Raw genomic sequence first — 21,330 nt, forward strand, 5'->3', positions numbered from 1 at the left:
AGCTGCCGTATAAATTCAGTCCATTGTCCGTTTACATCTTTAGGTTTTAACGGGGTCATTAATGGTGTCTTTTCAGCCATGTTATAGCCAGTTAACTAATACATCCATGGTGATGAGGCTTGGTTTTGCATAGATTACAACAAGAAGGCGTACAAAAGCACATCAATCAGAGCTATAGTAAGCTCCACCTTCAGGATGCATTGATTCGCTTTGAGAAATTTCAAATCCAATTCACTGTTTCATTGATTCTGCCCACATTTAAACCACCTCTCCTGCCATTTGTTCCCAGGCCAGTAGTTGGCTGTTTTTCTTCATGGCTTAAGCCATCTTTGAGCTCAAAACAAGTAAATGAGTGGTGTCTGGCAGGACACAGCAACACACTAACACCTCCAAAGCAGCTGCAAAAGAAAATTTAGGTCAAATGTGAGTGCTGCTGTGCTACTGCTACAACAATATGATTGATAGTCTTTCAATCTCTCACTTTTACTTCAGGCTTACAAAGTTGCTTAGTGCAGGTTTGTGTTGAATAAAACAGGAGCAGGGATTTTAAATAGTAATCATATACAGTAAAAAGAATTCACATAGGACAGCAGTTTAACTTCATCTCTGCTTGTTTGAATAATGGCAGGAAAATGAGTCCACAGACTGAGCTTGAAGGAGATTGATTCTTTGATAAAGGTGTATGGACTGCAGGTTTGTCATTAATAACAACCTATTACATTAGACTGGAAAGCATTACATGGACTTAGATCCTGTAAGTCAGAGGAGTGGGCTTCTGCCTTTCTGTACTGCTTTGCTGGGAGTCAGTTTGATGTGATTGACAGCTGCCCAGAGACCTCCTGGTGGCTCTGTCTTCATTTGCCATGTCCATCACAACTGTCACTTTCCATTTAGGAGCTATTCTTTCTCTTACCAGTCCAGCTAACACCCTTGTCTACTTGTTCTTGTTCTGGGAGACGTAGCCTCTGACACTCCTTATGTCGTCCTCGCATCTGTTCTTATACAAACAAATAAAGTTTCCCTCATATTAACTCATAGGAACTTAAACTAGGGTTTGTGTTTGATTTGTGGGAACACTCTAACGATGTTAGATTTATGAAACAAGACAACTCCCATTTCCTCTGCGTTTCAGTTTTAACATCAGTTTAATTGTATCACACTTGAGTAAGCTAATGTCTGTGCTCAGTGAATTTCACTGAGCCACAGAATGTGCCAAGCGCTGCCAATGGTGCCTGCTGCAGAAGGGCATCAGGTTGACCAGCTTGAGCCAGCCAGTCTGCCAACTGACAATACGGGGCGGACACAGAGAGAGAGAGATAGAGAGAGAGGAAGGGAGAGAGATGTGTGTTGTGGGAGGATAAAGACGGATGAGAAGAAAGTAGGAAAAGAGGAAAGAGAAGGAGTTAATTCAAGATCGTGAGAAGAGAAGAGGGGGAGGTGGAGACATGTCACCGGGTCACTCCAGGTAACTGCAGCCACAACAGTTCAGTGTAAAACAGGCCCAAGTGAACATTCAAACACATCCCTTCATAGTTGACCCATTGCAAACATGTCCCCTTGACAACATCCAGGATTTGTGTGACCTGAGCAGCTGGTGCCAGTGACACCAGTGGTGACAGATGTTGATGCCTCCAGCTTGTCACTGCTTTCTGTCCTGCTATGACCAGATGTGCAAAAACTGACCAAACGGTGAACACAATCAGTGCCTGAATCTTATGACTTATCCAATGCTTAATTCTCTCTAGCAAGGACATTGTGGTCAGAAAGTGATCCCTACACAATGACTCCAAACTACAAATAAATTAAATTAAATAGACAACATTTCAGTTCCAGTCAGATTTTCCCCAGGTCATAATGTTTTTTAAATGGTTACCAGTACACTGCAACGTCACCAGTTCGATTCTAGCGTGGGACCTCTGTTAAGTGTCATCCGCCTCTTTCTCTTCCCATGGTTCCTGTCTGCTTCTTGATTGTATACTAACAATTAAATGTGCATTATGTAATTCTTACCACTTATAACAAATAACAAAGTGCAAAAGATGAAGTTTGATGATGTCATAAAGTAAGTATGGGATCATGGGAGTTGTTGTCTTCTACGGAATAAAACTTGATGTATCACAAATTTATACTGGCAAAAAAGTCCAAATAATTTCTGAACTGGGAACTGTAGTTTTTAGCAAATTTTACTCAAGCCAGTAAATAATGGCTTTTGTGGGCACTTCAGTGGAATGCGACAGTGCCCATGGTAGAGAAGGAGCAGTTTTTTAGACAACAATGGAGCTCTATGGCTACACAGGTACTACTTGTTAGGATGAATTTATTGTTGGTTTGTTGACAGTAAGAAATATAGCAGTTTTAAGCTGCTCTAGGGCAACAACTAATAGAAATATGTATAATTTAGCTCCAACTGTTTGATGTTAGGCCCTATTCTCTACTGTACGGGCTGTAGACTCGGGTCACATAATGCTGAAAAATGATTCCAAGAACTGCAGTTCATCTGGAAACTGGGTAAAAGTTCAGATCATTTTAAGCAGCATGTGATACCAGCATCAGAGAGGTGGGCGTCCTTTTGGCTCTCCACGGGAAAACAAAGGCTTAGCCAGTCCAAGGCCATTTTGCCAGTGATGGCATGTAGCGTCCTTCATGCGTAGAGCCTGAGACTGTCCACACGGAGACAGTGGGGCTGCTCTTAGCTGTTTCAAGGACATGGTGTAAATGAGACGGACGGGGTCTGGCACAGGGGCTTTTTGTGCAAATTAGAGTGGGCAGCCAATGAAAGGTTTGCGCTTCAGCAAATGAGCATGGTTTCACACCCACTGCTGCTCTGGATCAGATGGGATGTTTCCATCACTGATAGTCTTGTTCATCTGACTTTGAGAGATACTCAAAGGGAGAAGAGAATCTTTTTAACTTTTTTTTTAATTGATTTTGTGTTTTCCAAAATGGTGCATCCATCAATCACTGAACCCTCTGCCCACGCTGGTCTCGGCTTCTCTCATAACAACCATATAGACTAATTAGTAACAACAAAAAAAGCTAGCAAATTAACCACAACAAAAAAAGAAAAAGTTCTGCAACAGTTAATTATGTTCACATTCCTTCCACTCAACATCTTTTGTTTAAGTTGCCTTAACTGTCAGACCTTGAATTTGACTATCTGTGCAGAGTTGTCAGTCAGGACAGAGTGGCAGTTTGTGCTGACTGCAAACACAGCGTGGAGTGCATAGTTTTTGGATGTGAACTAGACCATGGAGTTTCCTTCCACTATCTACTAAAAGTAAAAACTGTGACAACGTGAACACACTGTAACCCTGTAGCCAAAGTTACACGTTTCGCAACCACTGCCAGTTACAAGCTCAAAAAGCCAACAACCAGTTGCAGATTTTGGTGCACAACAGACCCCTCATCTTAGTCTGTGAACCTATCGTGACGTAAACCTATTGTGGAGTACCGTTTGAAGCCATGATTTTGGCGTTATGGTCATTTGTTGGAGCCGACGGTGGTGACGTACTGCGAGTTGAGCTGTGCTCGTTGGCTGCGCAGTTTTGACTCGTCTGTTGCAGGAAACAACGGCGGATAGCCTGGTCACACATAATCTCGTGTTACAGCTAAACAGTACACTAAAATATGTTTGTGAAAAGATTTGAGGGACAGTGAGGGAGAAAGTAGATTTCAGCCCCTTTTCCCTTTTTGTTTTTACTTTTGTGGTAAATGTGGTAAAACCATAATATTAATCATAGCAGAGTATTTTTACATACACAACTTATATGGAGGGGAACTTTTAAGTTTGATGAAACAGACCTATGTGTCTGCCTTTACTGAGCTTTTAACCCCTGACAGAGTAGTGTAAGGACTGGAGGCGGGGACTGGGCTACAATAACTTACATACTACTGTAGTCTTTCTTACATTTCTTTTTGTTTAACATGTAAATCATATTTACACGATTTAACTTGTTCAACCCTTTGAACAGAGCCAGGCTAGCTGTTTTCCCTCTGCCTCCAGTCTTTATGCTACTGTTAGATTAGCTTTTTAGCTTTTTAATATATTTTAACACACAGACATGAGCTTAATATCAATCTCATGTAAGACTTCATCATTTTATCACAGGACAGTGGCTAAATTCCTAACAGTTTTCCAATTTGGCTCGAATTACAGGTAAAAGGCAGACATTGTTCACAGTGGTACACTTCCAATTAGTGTTAAGTACTTCTGATTAATTACGAAGATAGTGTCTCTCAGCCGGTGTCAGCAGGTCAGCTGAACGTGCAAAAATGTGACATTTGTTTTAAGGGAAGCATACAGTTCAAGATATGAGCAATAAAAAAAAGAAATAAATACTGTATGAATATTAAGTTTGGCTTAAATGGAGCCGTTCTTTAAAGAAATTCCTCTGGAAATCAGATAATGCTTTAAACTCGCTAAACTAACATAGAAGTATCAGATTTTTTTATTTTCTCTATAAAAAGTGTCAAATGACATTCTTTTAAAGAAAATTTTGAAGACATTATTAGGAAATGGGATGAACAGACCTGTAAAATAAGGTGTAACCCAATCCTTTCGTCAGGTTTGACCTCTGTCTTTCATTCATCTGGCAAGTGATGTGAGTACAGGATCTTTCACTATAATTTAATAAGTTATCTCTGCAGTAAATACCAACTAGTATTCTCAGGTTTCACATTATTTCTAGCAGTTGGTGGCTGTGGTAAACTCTATATTACATTTCCCAGAAATGCACTTTTGTTGTTCTGAGATTTCTCTGCGTTATTCTTTCTAACAAATTAGATGCAATATGTGAAGCCAATAACTGTGATAACTAAAACTCTCCTATTCATCTGTGCTATCTCTCTGGCCCCTCCTGCTCTTTCCTGCCATAATGATCTAACATGATACTCCACATGCTTCTGAAAACTGCCAATACTCTGAACACATCTCTGATTTCTGCACCGCCACAAGCCACAGTGGCATGACGCTGCATCCACTACTTCTGCTGACCAATCGTGTCGCTGCCTGTTGCCGGCGCTCAGCAAATGAGAGTGTGAGAGCAGGACTGAGGCTAGCAACGAGGAGGAGGAGGAGGAGGAGGAGGAGGAGAAGAAGGAGAAGGAGAAGGAAGACAGTGGAAGACTGCAGTAACAGTCCCAAGGCCCTGCGGATACACACTGAATCAAACCGCCGAAGGCTGTGTATGATTGAGCGGCTGAGTCTGGCGGAGTGTGTTTGTGTTTGTGTTTGTCGCCAAGATGGGGACAAAGAGACCAAGCGTGCATGCTTTTTTCTTCTGTACGTGTCTGTATTTGCTGCTTGAGTGATACACAGAGAGCCAGAAAGTGAGGGAGAAAAACATGCCCCGGAGTCAGAGTCAGACACTTAATGAAGCTGTGATTTTTTTCCCCCCTCTTTTTTTCTTTTTTCCCCTCCTCGCCTTGTGTCAGCTAAGATAATTCCTCTGTTAGTCAAGTGAAAGGCCGTGGCTGTGGGGTGTTTCTGTGTGATATTGATACATTTCAGGAAATGAATAGCAGCCTTTCCCCCAGCTGTGTGCTTATGAGCCGAGCTGTTGATTTATGGACCGTTTTCTGATCAAAATGGAGCCGTTTGACGTTGTTGGCAGATGCTGCTAAGTGATGGGGAAATCATTAGACGTAGCTCGAGGGCCGGTTGGCTGGTGAGGCATTTTGCGTGTGCGCGAACGGTTAAGGGTTGATTTAAGTGTGCAAACTGGTGTCTGGGGGGTTTCATTTTAAATTCTCGACCCTCAGCAAGGCTGAATTTTAAATTGAAGGACTTGTTCAGGTATACTTATTATATTGTATTGTGTTCTTGTTGTGTTGATTGTGGTGATATTCAGGTTCTTCAAAAAATTCAAAATTCCAAAAAACATTTTCATCACAAGTCAAGGTTCTACATTCAGAATCTTCAGTAAAAGTACAGACACATTGTCAGCTCACTTAACTTCAAGAAATCAAGCAGAAAAATTACCGCTGTGATTATTATGTATTATGTTATTAGATTATTGATATAAATGAAGTGTACAACAGGTCTAGGTGGAGCTAGGTTAAACTTTATAACCAGTTAGGGAGTGTAGTAGAGTATTCCCAACCTGGGGGCCAGACCCCCTCAAAAGGTAAGTTCTATGTGCGTGGCGTAGGAAAGAACAAGAAACACACATTTGTAGGCAGTTAAACCAGAAGTGAGAAGTTTAAAGGTGAAATTGTTTCAACCTAAAAGTCCCGTATGCAAATAAATTCCTGCTGCTACTGTTTTATTACATTATTGCTACCCATGCATTAATACATATACTGTAAAACCCAATAAGTAAATTCAACCCAGACTGTTTGAGGAAACCAATTTGAATGTATTCTCTCAAACAATTTAAGCATGAAAGATATTTTATTTGAGTAGAAGTAACCTGATTACCTTAATTGTTAAGGTAACTTGGATAAATTAATTGTACAAATTCCATTCAGTTAAACTAATCTGCAGCATTTTCCCAAATGTTTTAATATGTGTTTATAGAATATATCTGAATAAAGTTACTTAAATGCATGTTACCATCAAGTTACATTTACTTAATTTTCTTTATTACCTTTTAAAACAGCTGACCTATAATAAATACTATTTATAATTAATTAATTGATTGAAATTGTATCTAATTCATTTTCTGGCTTATGATGATTGACACATTAAAGTTCACTAAAACAATTGAGTTGCTTCAACAATTTATTTTTGAGTTGGATTTAATTCGTATGAATGAGTGAATCCAATTGTTTTGGAGGATTAATTTAAGTTGAATTACTTCTCTTATTAAGATTTGTTGTCAGTTTTACAGTGATAGGCATTTTAGAAATCCTTCTGATTAAACAACAGAATGTGTTGTTTGTGAATGCCCCATTATATAACACATGGTTTTGAATGAAAACGACTACTTTAAGGTTAGGCTTCATTTGTCGTCATGGTTACAGTAATGAAGTCAAGATTGTTGAATGGTAAAGTCATTAGGGAACAGGAAACAAACAGCAGTCACTTGTGTCATGTGATCTTTCTGTGCTTTATAATAACGTCACCTGACTTTCTCCCTCGCTACCGACTAACAACAGAATTCCTACGCCCACTAGAGGGCGCTGACGCTAAATCTGTCATTTTTGGGAACTTTCTGGCACAACTAATTCTGTCGTTGCTCTTGGAGGACAGATCAGCATTCAATTGATGTAGCGGCCCATAATTCATATATTTATAGTAGATTTTTAAGCTCTTAATTCACAAAATAACTAGCAACCATAGCTGCTAAATAAATAAGTAAAAAGTACAGTATTTTCTTCTAGAATGAATAATGTGGCACAAAAATTGATGTCCTCAAAATGATTACACTTAAGTACAGTGCTTGAGTAAATGTACTTAGTTATTAGTAACACTGGACCTATATTTTTGGATGTTTAACACCACATTGCAAACTAATAGGCAATAAAATATGGCAGATCGTGTTTACTAAATAGACGTGAGGCCGTACAGTGTAGAAAACCCAAATAAGCTCTACAACAATCAGCCAGAAGGTCATTCAGAGTTTGCCTAGTTGTATTTTGCACTTCTGTCTTCTCAGTAGCAGATTTTACTTCCTTATTACTGTGTCACAGCAGAGACTGAAACTCACACACACACAGAGAGCTTCTCATCTTTTTATTCTCCCTTCCACCCAGGCTGCAGGAGTTGGCCTCTGTCTGCCTTCGCCGGTGGGAAACACAGAAGCGAGACATAAAAAAAGTCAAAGAGGATGTTGGGGGATCTCAAAGAATTCAAAAAACAGGGGAAAAAACAAGCATTTGCTGAACAGGAGATGTGTCAGGAATGAAAAATCACATCAAACTAGACATGCCGCTGAGGGGGGAATGCAAAATGGACACACACGCGGCGAGGGAACGTGCATCTCACCGCTCGGTGATGGGAAGGCTCTTTAATGTGTTACATAACTAATAAAGGAGATGGGAGGTTGGTTTCACTTTTTGATTACATTGTTCAACTCCGGCTCAAGGACTGGCACTTGAAAGAACAGAGCATTCAAACTCAGAATGACAAATGTTTCCAGTAAAATACACATACTCAGTCACCCCCAGATCAAGGATGCAGGAACTAATAACGCAGTGCAGGTTATTACTTTTCAGTTCACTTTGTATCTGCTTTATGGCTGGTCTTGAGCTGCTGCTCTCCCCACTTTGATCCGGATGCAGCCTAAGTTTAAAGGCTCATTGGTCCAAACTGCCACATAACCCTTTGACTCAGAATTGCTGCTCTGGCATTTAGCCAGGGCAGATGAGCGTAATGCGGCGTAGAGCTCCATACATCATTATGCAGAGGTGTCCGACAGCAGAGCAGAGAGCGGCGAGGTCCAGCCGTATTTCATTAGGCTTCCGGATACAACAGAGGGCCTCATTAACATGCGTGGCCACAGGTTGTTGCTGCCCTCTCTTTCTCCCTGTGTGTCAGTATTGGGAGTGCAGCTTCTGTCTGACAGCCTCGGCGGTGACTGAGTCATTCTTATTAAGCTTAAGCTAGTCCACAGTTGTCCAATTGTTTTGTTATGATTGCCTGCCTCGGAGAACGCAGGAATTGAAATCCCTGCAATCCATTTCAAATAGTAATTTGATACAGGTCTGATGGCTGGTTGGTGCGAAGGCGAGAGGATGTTGACGAGACATTATTCCGTCCGGATTAGAAGATATCTCCTCATGTTCTTGTATGTAAACCTAATGAGTCCTCATCCAAGTTTCCCACGATGAGTTTTATAGAATGCCTTATTACTTTGTATAATTCATAATTGATGAACCGAAGTGACTGGTGCCTAGGCCGAACATCAGTAATTTTTTGGTACTGATTGAAATGTTTCTGAAGTACATGCTGTTGAAAACTGTCAAGCCTGCTTGGAAGCACAGTCTTCTTTACTTGTGATCGGTTTACAGTTTAAATTATAATTTCTCAATTTTTTTAATTATTATGGTATGGCTGTCTCAGACAGATTTTCCTAGTCGTCATTAGGTAAAATCTAATGGTTGACTAGTCGTTTCATGTTAATGATATTTATTTAATTGCTCGAATACGTTACAAGAAAAAAGGTCCGTGTTGCAACCATCCCCTGATACTTTCGTCACAGCAAGGTGGTTCCTGAACAGAGTTACACATTGTTTTTGTTTGTCTATCCAACTAATGAAAAGTGGGTCGACTAGGACTCTGCACATGGACTAACGATTAAGTCGACTATTAGGGGGCAGCACTAGTATGGCTGCTTGTGTCTAGGCAACTTTTAACATTTCTTTATATTCTTCTAGGTAAGGTTATCAAAGAAAGTATCATCTTGGTATCAGACCCCACGCATCGTATCAGCAAATTTCAAACCATGCGACTGTTATAAGATACAAAAAAAGCCCTGTTCCTGCAATTACATACACATTTCCGAGGAAACCTTTTTCTGCCTACCCTGTAACAGCACAATACAAACACAAAAGTACCTTAAAGTGCCTGCATCAATAGTGTCCACCAGTGCTCCTCAGGGAAATATCTGGCTCTTTAGTCTTGTCCATAACTGCTGTTGCCAGGTAGGTAGTGTACAGTTGGTTTATCAGAGATCTTTTGCCGAGTACAGCTGCTGCAACGGGAAAAAGCTTGAACAGCGAGACTGAACCAAACATTGAAGTTGTGACCGAAAACCAAACAATAAGCTATAAGAGGATAAAACGCTATGTTGAGCCGAGGGGAACTACAGAGCTGGGTGATAATTGTCTGTGAGAGCGACAGCTTTTCATTTAAGATGCAAAAATATCTGTTCCTGCACTTTGGAAAGAAGGATATGTCCTTTGTACAAGGATAACATCATCTGCCCACCTTGAATACTTTCCAACAGCTTGATAAAGATATGAAATCCTTGAACATTAGTCACTGACCCTTTGTGTTTTCACTAAATTGGGCTCCTTTGTACTAAATAAATGTGATATGGTTTTTCCCTCCCTTTTCCTTCAAAGTTACATAAGCAGCATTCAGAGTATTGGACTCTGAGGCATCATTACTGTCAGACGAGCCATTATGTTGCCAGTACTGTAACAGAGAATGACGTCAACCCAGCCTTCCCTTATGGGCTTTATATAGCACAGCACCCTATCTTCTGCTATATGTAAACACCAATTCCCTGAAAAAATGTGTTATGTTGTTGCTGCAAGGCAAGCAATGGGAAGCGAAGAAAGAGGAGGAATGGAAGGCAATGCAAAAGCAGCCCCCTTTTTTTCTAGGTCTAATCCCTCTTAGTAGGGGAGCGATAAGCGTGTTTTGACTTAGCCCCAAATTTCCTGTTGTTTATGCATCCTTTGCCAAACCACGTGGATCCCTGCAGAGTCGGATAATCTTAGTGATGCCAGTTTGGCAGAGCTGCAAATATACCACTGCCTCCTGGCCCAGGTCAGATCACAACAGCGGGGTAGAAAACAAAATGCCTCTGCGTCTGCTTGCTTTCATTTTTCCCTCCCTCTATTCATCTTCGTATAAACATTTGCTCACAGATAGGAATCTATCACAGCTGGTGGCTTTGTTGACGTGCGCTGCTCATTCCTCTATGGCGCTCATGAGCTCTTTGCTTGCAGTGGAGATGGAGATTGGTGCAATCACGACTCAGGGCGAAGCCTGTTTACCCAGAGAAAAAAACCTGACATTAAAAACCAGTGGCATCACAAACAGCCAGTTCCTTGCTTGTGTGAGTGGAAAAGCCTCTTAATTTCCTACCAGGGCCTTTTTCTGGGTTTCACAGTAAAGATGGGTGCATTTGTGATGTGGTGTTCACTTGGATTATCAGTTAGCTTGTGAAACTCCTCACTTTCTTTCTAACACCTCACACTTTTAGCTTGATGCAGAGGAGGACCACGGGATCTCCTCTGCATACTGTAAACATTACATCTGATAAATTCCTAACGTTGTATTTCTGAGTCACGCATACCAATCGCACTCCAAATAATTCAGATTGACTGTGCAACCGTGTGTAATTTTGCTTGCACAGACACTTGGAAGTTTCCAATCACACTATAACTGTTCGAATTGTGTAGCTCAGTGTAATAGGTTTGAGTATTTCTGTGCAAAATGTGCCTGTTTTGGCTTGGTCATCATTACAGTACACTTAACAAGTAAATGGAAACCTGCTGTGAAAGTCATGTTCTTGAGTTAGATAAGGGATATAATACCCATTTGTTGCTCCATTAACAACAATGAGAAACAGAAGACTGTAGCTGAAGTAGGCGCACAGCATTACAGCTCTCAGGGTTACATTACCTGAGTTCTGATTCTGTGAGCCCAATACTGTTTTGTTCACAGCTCGGCTAATGGACACTGGAAAGGACTTTGCTGACCGTAAGTCTCCTAATGCTGTGAAATTAATAATGAAGGGACAAAAATGGACTCCCTTACAGCATTTTTCACATCCTTGTCAAGTTGACTGTGAATGCAACTGCCGTCCCTCGTGGGCACACACAGGTGATCCGTGAAGGCTTTTGACCAGGACATTGTTACCAGTGTACAGAGCCTGAGGCAGTGGGAAAATGTTGGCACCGTGCAGCCTGTTTGCAGGAGAAAGTGCTGACCCTACAGTACATATGCTGCAGCAAGAAAAAATAAAACAAGCATTATTGGACAAAAACTCAACAGTGGAGAGCTGGAGGCGGATTGTTTGGGGACAGTGAGGAGAAAAAAACAGCACCATCCCTTGCAGTTACACCTGACATCAGGTTACAGTACTGAACCCATGATCTTTATCACATGTCAGTGCCGGTTTGCCTCAATGATCACTGGGAGTGTTAGCACTGGCCCGAGTCAGTCAATGTTGTCAACTGTAAAACCAGTTAGAAACCCAGTGGTTAAGATTCAGTCGATCACTGGTGGCATTTCCGTATCTGCAAACTGACAAAGTCCAGTCCCTTCAACCATTACAGTATATTATAGGGTCATATGACATGGTATTATATGGCATTAGGGTTGTCACAGTGGTATAATTGGTTTAAGTCCTGCCAGAAAACCAACAACTGTTTGCAACTATTAGATCAAAGGGAAGACAGAGAAGTTTGGCTTTACACTCAGACTTAAGTCTTTTCTATACAGCACTGCAGATGACTCTGGAGATACAGGGTGTACTTCCATAGTTGATAAGGTTTGTGGATTAGGCTTCACCTAAGCAATGCTGTTTTGAGTTCAAACTTCAAAGAGTGAGTGTTGAGTTGCTTAAGAACTAAACAACTGGAACCTACATTAGTGTGGTGAAATATATATCTATTTATCTATATATTTCTTATTGTTTAGGAATGTGCTGCATTGTCTCATTTTGCTTTGCGACTGACTGTTGGTTGACTCAAGATTGAACTTTTCACTGTAGAGGCCTCACAAAAATGCCTGTGAAGCCATAAATAAATTGGTATTTGATTGAACTCTGCTGTCCTGCTATAAAAAAGCATGAATGAACTGTACACAAGCACACATCAACATGGATAAGACTGTTTGCACACATACTGTACACATTCTCTTCACCCATCTCTGTTTCCCTCTTTCTTTGTGAGATACGCACTTCAACACATTGATTCTGTCATCCTCATTTGATCTCTGACAAACACACACACACACATACATATATACACACTGTTTTTATACCATTTGGCCTTGTAGCTCAGTGAAACAGAGCTAGAAGAGGGGCTTCTGCTCTGCTGATGAGACAGTAATTAGTACCTGCTCCTAAGGGAGTGGAGATAGACTTCACACAGCTTTCTCTATCTCTGTCTCTCTGTCTGTCTCTCTCTCGTCCTCCACGGCCATTAACAGCAGCAGCAGGTCTCTTCTCCTCACTCATTCTCCAACCTCATTATGTGCCATCCAAACAAACATGCAGCTTCCTCAAAATAGTCATTAGCACAATCTGGCATATAACTTCTTCTGCCTTTGTTTGGCTTCGTGAAAACTTCCACCACCTGGAGTTGTGTAAGGAAAAGATAAACCATAAGGTAGAAAAATACAAAAGGATTGCAGTCCATTAAGGGCTTTTTTTTTGTTTTACCGAATATATTTGTAGGAAAATGGTCAGTGAGTGTATGTGTGTTTTTTAAACTAAATAGACTTTGGGGAACACTTCTGTGAAGCAGAGCATAATTTCTCCTTGTGTTTATTCACAGCTCGGCCTTTGCTTCCGCCAACAGACTGTTTGGGTTTGTTCAATTTAGACACACACACACACACTGTGATAGACAGCATTTCCATGGAGATTATACATTTTCATTAGCCAGTTAGACACTATGTCATGTGTGCTGCTTTGGTCCATCAGGGGATGGGCACTTGGGTGAAATGGGCAGAAAGATTCTGTTCGCTTCAGCAGTTTTGCTGGAATGATTGAAAGTGTGTGTGAGGGGAGCGGAGTGCTGGGAATCTTGTATTGCTGTTTCAGGACTTTTTCAGACTATAGATAGATAGTGTTTCAGGGGCCATTATCCCCTTTTTCCCTTTTTTCCCTCAAAGTTTTTACTGGCGCTCCCGAGTATGATCTTGTTTTTTTCACTCTGTCATGATATGTTTGTGTGTGTTAGTGTGTCTGAGCGTTTTGTCTGTGTACATGTGAGAGTACAAGAACATATGTAAGTGGATAGACCTACTGCTGAGTGTTTTGGGATTACCTGTTCAGATTAGCCCGGTGAACTCATTTATAAACTGTGCAACCCGAACCCAGGATCTCGTCATTCTTTTAATAGGCTTTGAGGAGTTGTCGTAGGCAGATTTGATTTGACCTAGCTCAGCCAGCCAGTACCTTTGATACATTTTACATAAGAAGTCTACTTCTAAAGTCTTTTCCTGCAAAAGAGAATATCTAAGGAATATCTGTCATTCTACACTGTAGTTGAGATTTTCATTTAGAAATGCCGTTTTGTCAACATTGCAAATTTAATTCAGTGTAGTTGTATGTGTGGTCTGCCATGTGGTCAGGAATGGACAAACCAAAAGATGGCTCTACGTAGGGCCTTGTGTGTTTTTTGCAAGTCTTGCGCAGCCCTCGTAGTTATTCCTACATACCTGACAATGCTAAAGAAGTGCAATGCTAAACGGATGGAGTTCTCTTTTAAATTCAAAGGGAGAGAGTTTCAAAGTTTAGGAGGCAAAATTTTAAAGGCACAATCTCTTTTGGTTGAGCAACCAAAAAGTCCTGATCAGAGACCTACTAGTGACATAGGACAGCAGTTCTCTCTGATTTCTGATTCTGAATTTGATGGGCCGCCAGTATAAAGAAATCAAGATCAGAGTTACAGGAGACCTTTTTTAGAGGACCTGGTTAAAAGCTTTGCCGCAGGATTCTGGACCATTTGTAAGTCATCCATATTTTACAAAGACAGGCAATAAGGGAAGCTTCATAATCATCTACACCACCACAGACTAGAAGATATATACTGCAATATTTGTTCTTCAGGTTGTTACTGAAGATTTTGTCTCAAGCAAGGTCTTAACTCTGGACTCCTGCTGTCCTCCAATGGGGGATACTGGATATTGCATTATCCCTTTTTGCTGTAGAGAAGTCTCTGCACTGGGTGAGCAGAGCGATGCTAATAAATTCACCCTTAACAAGGGGGTGATTAGCCTATTGATCCTCTCTCCCAACTTCCTTGCTGCTGCAAAACTTGTCTTGCACGATTACATTTCCCTGACATCCACTACCTCAGATGCAAATAAGCTTTATTTTGCCTGCCCTTGAACGCTGAAGGTCACACAGCATTTCCCACCCGCGCTGTATACGCACAATGACACTGCCACATACAACAGTCTCATAAACATAACAATGATGTGTTCTGCCTCTGTGATTTGCTTGTGCCCTGCAGACTGAAGAAGAAGTCTCAGTCGGTGGATATTGCCAGTCAAGGTTTCTCCCCGACACTGGTGCCAGCCTCGCCCCTCAACAAGGCTGCACCACCTGTTGCCAAGACAACCACCGTCCTCGCCGTGCAGGAAAACAACACTACCAACTCCCAGCGCCGCAGCCCCCGATGTGGCGAGCTGAAGAGAGGCTACACCATAGGTAAATGACACAGGGGCTGGGGTTCTGATCTGACACTTGCATTTCTCTAAACTTTAGGCTGACTATTCATATAATAAATAACATCCATGAACTTTAATCATAGTTTTGCCACCAATACATTTTATCATCGTAAAATCAGCCTTTGCTCCATTCTCAGTGTATTTACTGGAATATTTAATTAGATTTTGTTTGTCCAATAATTACATTATCCAGCTGTTATTGTATTATCAATTGCTACTGAGCTTCTGGGGAAGGCTTGTTATTATTCAGTGTGCGCATGTGGGTGTGGGGATATTTGAAGTTCACGCACTCTCTGAACTGTTGACATGAACTTCCTACTCAGGCAAACTTCACCGTGTCACATCCACGGCTGGCTCTCCTCGTTTCTCATCTTCTAATTCATTTCCTGCCTGCAAATTATAATTACGTGACTCTGATGAGATTTATTCCTGTGATGAATCCTATTTTTGGTGGGGGATGTGGGGGGGGGCAGCTGTCTGCAGCGGGGTAGGTTGCTACTGTGAGAGTAAGTACACTTCAGAGAGCTGACTTCTCACGGATGATGAAATGAGTTTGAGCTAAACTAATTCCAAACTCATAAATGCAATGCATCTGTGTTTGCTTCATTGATGTGATTCAGTTAGTAAGCTGCTCAGGTCAAGGTGAGAAGGAGTGAGTGTGTAGGAAAGTACTTTTAAATGCTGCTGAGCCAATGAAGGTAATCTGCAAGATCTTTATTTCTGACTGATTCCTCTTGTATTTGTGGCGACATCTTCGGTGCTTGTTGTTGTGCTGTGATTGCTCTATGTGGTTCTTTTTCTTCTACTATATTTTCTTGATAAAATGCATACCAAAGCTTTATTCATAAAGAAAATACTCCTGCAGGAGCTGCAGGACTTGAATTGACAACAATTCACAAACTTTAAAGTGGAAACCAGCGTTGTGTCACCGTTAGCTAGCAGCAAATTTGACGCACATCAATATGGACCTACCAGAGTTTCCAGACACCAAATATGGGGTGCTGAATTTCAGGGAAATGTGTCCATAATTACCCACAAGCCATTTAGAATTTTCAATTTCATGCAATGTTGCAGCAATTAAAAATGGCACATTGGGTCTGAAAATTTCCATACGAGCAAGATATCCTATCAGCAAGCAGTTGGAAACAGTAGAAAGAGAATATATATGTGACATATTTCATTTAGAAATCTGAAACTCAAGAGAAAATCACAGTTAAAGAGGTTAATAATTTTACATACTGGGCTTAATGGTACCATGGAAACTGGATGATGCACAAATGTAAAAACACCGAAAAACAGAGAGGTGGGATCAGCAATGAGAGAGAGAATATGAGAGGGTGCAAAGAGGAGGCACATGAAAGCGGAAAGCCCAAAAAGTGTCCCTCATGATGAAAATATAATGGACAACAAAGTGGGAGTTGACAACAATGATGCCTTGTTGCCTTTTAGTTTCGTGCTCAGTGACTAATTACAAATGAACTGAGAGGTGTAAACATTAAGTCCTCGTTCATTGGACCGTTTTGGTGATGTCGTCATCAGTGCTGCCACAAAAGCAAATCAAATTCTAGTGACTGACAGTCAGTCATGCAGCAACTTACTGCTGCAAATGTGTCTATTTATGTTCTGTCACAAAGAGCTCATGAAGAATTAAGTAATTATGAACATTATTAGACCATGACTGGACTTCATGTCATAAATAATGATGGGAGAAAAACTGGACATTTCTTACTGTAACATTACAAGTGGGTGAACGCCTGTAGTTCCATCACATGGAGGACAAAAATACAACACACTTCTGTTTCAACCATTACCTCTGATTGTTCAGGAAAAATCCCTGCTCGTTCTGATTAACGCTACAACCAATGATTATTCCATATTTTCTCAATTAATCAATTTGTTTTTTGCTCCTTAAGATGTAAGAAAATGGTGCGGATGGATTTAATCCTAGTTTAGTTTTTGAATTCATGCAAAAATTACACTGCTGTGCGAAAAATCCAGTTTGCCTTGCTTTTACATCCCCATGAAGTTTGACTGGAACTGGACCAAGACCCACCTTTTTGGGCAGTTTCCATCTGTTGTTGTGGTCCACACCGGAGCTGGATTGAGAGCTTTTTACACTAAAGCAACCAAACCAATGGACCAATGCGGCAGAGTGTGAAACGCACCAAACAAGTTAAATGTGAACGTACCTTTAGATAACACAAATACCTTGACTCAGAAATGCTGTGTGACTTTGCGTTAAAAATGAGCTGGAATAAAGAGAAACTGCTCATGACTTCAGCACACTTTACTCTTCCCGACCAAAGCGAAGAAGTGTCATCAAGATGGATAGTTGCTACCTAAAGCATCTCAGTTGAGTTTATGCTGATCCGTCCGCTTATTTTCCATTTGCCGCCTCTTGCCGCTCTCTTAATGGAGTTCTCAGTAAATTTCAATTTCACTGCATGTCCTTGAGCATGCGGTTTGTGATTAGTCATATAAATGAGTGCAGAAGCTTTAAACTTTGCAGCAGTGGCTATTCTGCTGTGGAGTTCAGTGTCTGGGTTGCGGGGAGGATCATGACATGTGGGGTCCTAGGTCACCGTTTGCATCACTGCGGAAGAGGAGAATGAAGAGAGGGTGAAGGTGTGTCAGTCCACTTTCGTGTCTGCTGGTGTCACTCTCCGATAAGCTTTCTACAGAGTCATCATGTATCGACTCTGCTCCTCCGGCCCAGGCATCGACAGGAGAATGGATTGATCTGCGGTCGCCCGTATCAGCTCAGTCGACGATAATCAATGAAGGAAATTGTGGGATAAAAGCTTGGCAGGACAGGTGGAGTGACTGTTGATATTACAGCCTGTCTCTCATCATCCATTTTCCATTCACAGGCGACTGTGGGCTCTTTTTAAAAGCGCGGGGTCGGAAGTCACAGTCATTCAGCCATTAAATGAAACGCGACTGTGACTCATTGTGCTTTTACGGCTTTTAACTACAAAGTCACAAATTGAACAAGCCTCTGAAGCATGAGTCATAGCAGTTAATCATTTGCTCTAGCTAGCGTTGGCCTAGTTAAACCACATTCAGATGAAGGCCTGAGTTTTCAGCACAGAAATACTGCATCTGTCAGTCATTTCCGCTGTTATATCACATAATGAGACATTGATTGGTGACTGTCCCATCTCTTTCTAGTTCCCATCTAGATGGGATCGAGTAAGTGGAGCCCTGTGGCATTTTTATATAGTCAAACCAAGGCCGGGCTGCTCATACGGGGCTGATCACGCTAATTTATTCTAATGGGATAGTAATAATGTGGCAGGCAGCTTGCTGTGCTGTCTACCAGGCTTCAGACAGACCTGTCATTAGAGGCACACAGCGCATTCACCACCGACATTTTAATAACCCGACCAATGAGCCTCCCGCCGGGACAACACCGTCCGCCATTCTCACCTCTGAGAAAAAGCGATGATTGATATGTTGATGGTGTTTTTACATTAAATGTGCTACATTTTCACCGTCATTGTGGTGTCCTTTAACTCCGAATGAAGAGAAGCAGGCATCCACACATGCTCTGAGGGATGTTGTCAAAGCAAAGATGGATGAAAGCAAAAAAGACAGGAAAAAAGGAAGATGGATAGAGCATATTATACTCCGGAACAAGTGTATTCACATGAGATGGGACAAACAAAGAACTTGTTTCTTACTTGTGTTGACAGGAAGGGAGACGAAAGGAAGGGAAATGAAGGGAGAGGGAAGGAAAGAAGAGGAATGAGAATAATGCAAAGGAAAGGGTAAAGAAAATGAAAATATATATATCCTTATATTAAAGGATAAGAAAAGAAAGAAGGTGAGAGGAGAGCAGACATAAGGAAAACAAAGAAGAAGGAGAGGAGAAAAAGAGGAAAGTGGAAGGAAAATAAAAGACAGGAGAGGGAAGAAAAGAAAAGGAAAGAGAGGCCAGATTGCCTGCAGCGTCGCTGCCTGAGAGGGTGTGACACTTAACACCAGCTCTCCTCTGACTCCCAGCATCTCTGTCTGACAGCCTCCGAGTCCCACCGCCATGTCTGACCTTTACATTATTGTAGCCAGCCTGTAGCCTCCACTCTGGAGCTCAGCGAGCTCTACTCGCTAATAGAAGGCCAAACACAGGAGATGAACCAAATGTCTCCACAGCTGTAGACTCATTAAGTATGACTTTTAATGTTTCTGCCTACAACGAGTTCATGTGAAAACGGTTACATCACATAATGTTCGTATTGGATACGCGCTGTACAGGTACTCTTCTATTGCCTTTGCTTTCGAGGCTGACTCATGCTCTCTGTGCCTATATACAGCACGTGTGTGTCTGGTTCTGCATGTGTTTGTGCACAGACTTAAGTTGACTATGAAAACAGTGTACATTGGGTTAGCACTTGCAGGCGGGAGATATGTCACTGTCCCTCCTGCAGATGTCTGTGTATGGGTGCAAAGGGAGAGCCTTCACAGCATGTCACTGCAGATAATGGCTTCTAAGAGGAGAGCTGCTGCACTTCTCTCCTCCTTACACCCCCCCCCCCCACCCCACCCAAACACACACACACACACCACACTCTCTCCTTCTGCCATTTTGTTCTCCAGTCCCTCCTCGGCTCCCTCACCCATTCCCTTCCTTCTTTTTTTCCCCTCCTCTCTCTACCTTGTCTCTCACTCTCTTCATCTACACACTCTCTACCTTGTTATCCTCTAATGTATTTCCTGTGTGTCTGACCGCAGGGTACAGGCAGAAGGGTAATCTGTCTCAAGGACAGACGGACAGCACCAACAGATTGCTACAAACTGTGGCACCAAGCTTGGCTGCAGTTTTGAGAAGAGGCATTTTATCACATTATGCTCTTGTCGGACCTATTTCCACACTCGAGAGATTGCTAAAGTCCTACTTATTCATACATGTACCACACAAGATGACCAGACTTGTGCTTTCCTAACGAATATCTTTCATTAAATTGACCTGTATGAGTTTTTAAGGCAAATATGTAAACTTTTTTGATTTACAATCCCCAAAACACATATTCTATTAAGATATTTTATATCTAGTCTTTAAATTTGATCAATTTCCGGATGCTAAATTCTAAACTAGTAAAACATTGACTGCCTGATATCAAATGTTTATTGAAAGTGTAGTGTCGGTCTTGTATTGGCAAACCAGTCAGAACCTAATCTGAAGTCTCATCAGAAACCACCCTAAGTAATGTCCGTTTAACAAGGCTGTGTGTGTGTGTGTGTGTGTGTGTGTGTGTGTGTGTGTGTGTGTGTGTGTGTGTGTGTGTGTGTGTGTGTGTGTGTGTGTGTGTGTGTGTGTGTGTGTGTGTGTGTGTGTGTGTGTGTGTGTGTGTACAGGAAGTGCGTGATACAGGGAAATGTGTGTAATTATTCCAGTGCTGACGTGCATTGCTACCTCAGTGAGTATGCGTAGCTTGCAGGCAGAGGTCTGACTCTGCCAACGCAGCATTGTATCTACAGCACCTGACAGTGGAAATGCTAATAAACAAGACAGAACCACACGTGTTGGCGTACCCTAACGCCCCAAGAGCGGCAGACCCTGCCACCGCTTCTATGTGACTGATTATTCCCCTGTTAGTTATTCATTGGATTTTCACTGCAGGGTCGAAGAGGGGATGAACCACTGCTGGGGGAGCAATATGCTAACTGGCTGTGGGCTACCACCAAGCCTTGCTTGATATGCAGTTTCATGAAAGGGTCTCAGTGGCCGGAATTAAATTAGCCGCTATTCAATTGATCGAAGGAAGTGTCAGACTGGATGTTAAGTCACCACCCTGTTGCTTTTGTACTTCTTTACTTCTTACTTCTTACTTGTGTTTTTGTTTGAGTGTGGATCCATAGCTCGAGCACTTGTCCTTGAAGTATTCAAGTAAGTGTTCCAGTGTATTTTCTCAGCAGCAGCTGTATAGTCACAGCGTGATATTGCATGAGGAGCTAATCACAATGGCAGTTGACAGTTATAGCCATCGCTGCAGGCGGTACACCGGCGTTGCTCTCTTTTTGTGTTTGATGTAATTGTCTCAGGTGGCACGTCTCTTGTGTTTACACATCCAGATCGTAGCCAGGGGTGGCTATTACACACAAGCCACTGTGAGACACCTTGTTTTTCCTCTGAAAATGGGACAACTTGCATATCTGTGACCATTTTCAAAGGAGATGAAAATAGTGTGTTTGGCCTTGGTGGTACAGTATTCTCTGGACAATTTTAATTTCCGCTTGCTAGTCAACAT

General features: G+C 41.7%; 1 protein-coding gene across 4 annotated transcripts in view; it reads left to right on the forward strand.

The window, feature by feature from the left end:
- The window catches only part of oxr1a (oxidation resistance 1a), a 155,541-nt gene that overhangs the window by 55,904 nt on the left and 78,307 nt on the right, over positions 1–21,330 (forward strand). For all 4 annotated transcript variants that reach the window (XM_051405438.1, XM_051405437.1, XM_051405440.1 and 1 more), the window contains one exon: positions 14,866–15,062. In XM_051405438.1, the coding sequence (XP_051261398.1) occupies positions 14,866–15,062 (197 nt within the window). The remainder of the gene's footprint in view (positions 1–14,865; positions 15,063–21,330) is intronic.

This window comes from Dicentrarchus labrax, unplaced genomic scaffold (assembly GCF_905237075.1).
Source record: "Dicentrarchus labrax unplaced genomic scaffold, dlabrax2021, whole genome shotgun sequence".
Classification (NCBI taxonomy): domain Eukaryota; kingdom Metazoa; phylum Chordata; class Actinopteri; family Moronidae; genus Dicentrarchus; species Dicentrarchus labrax.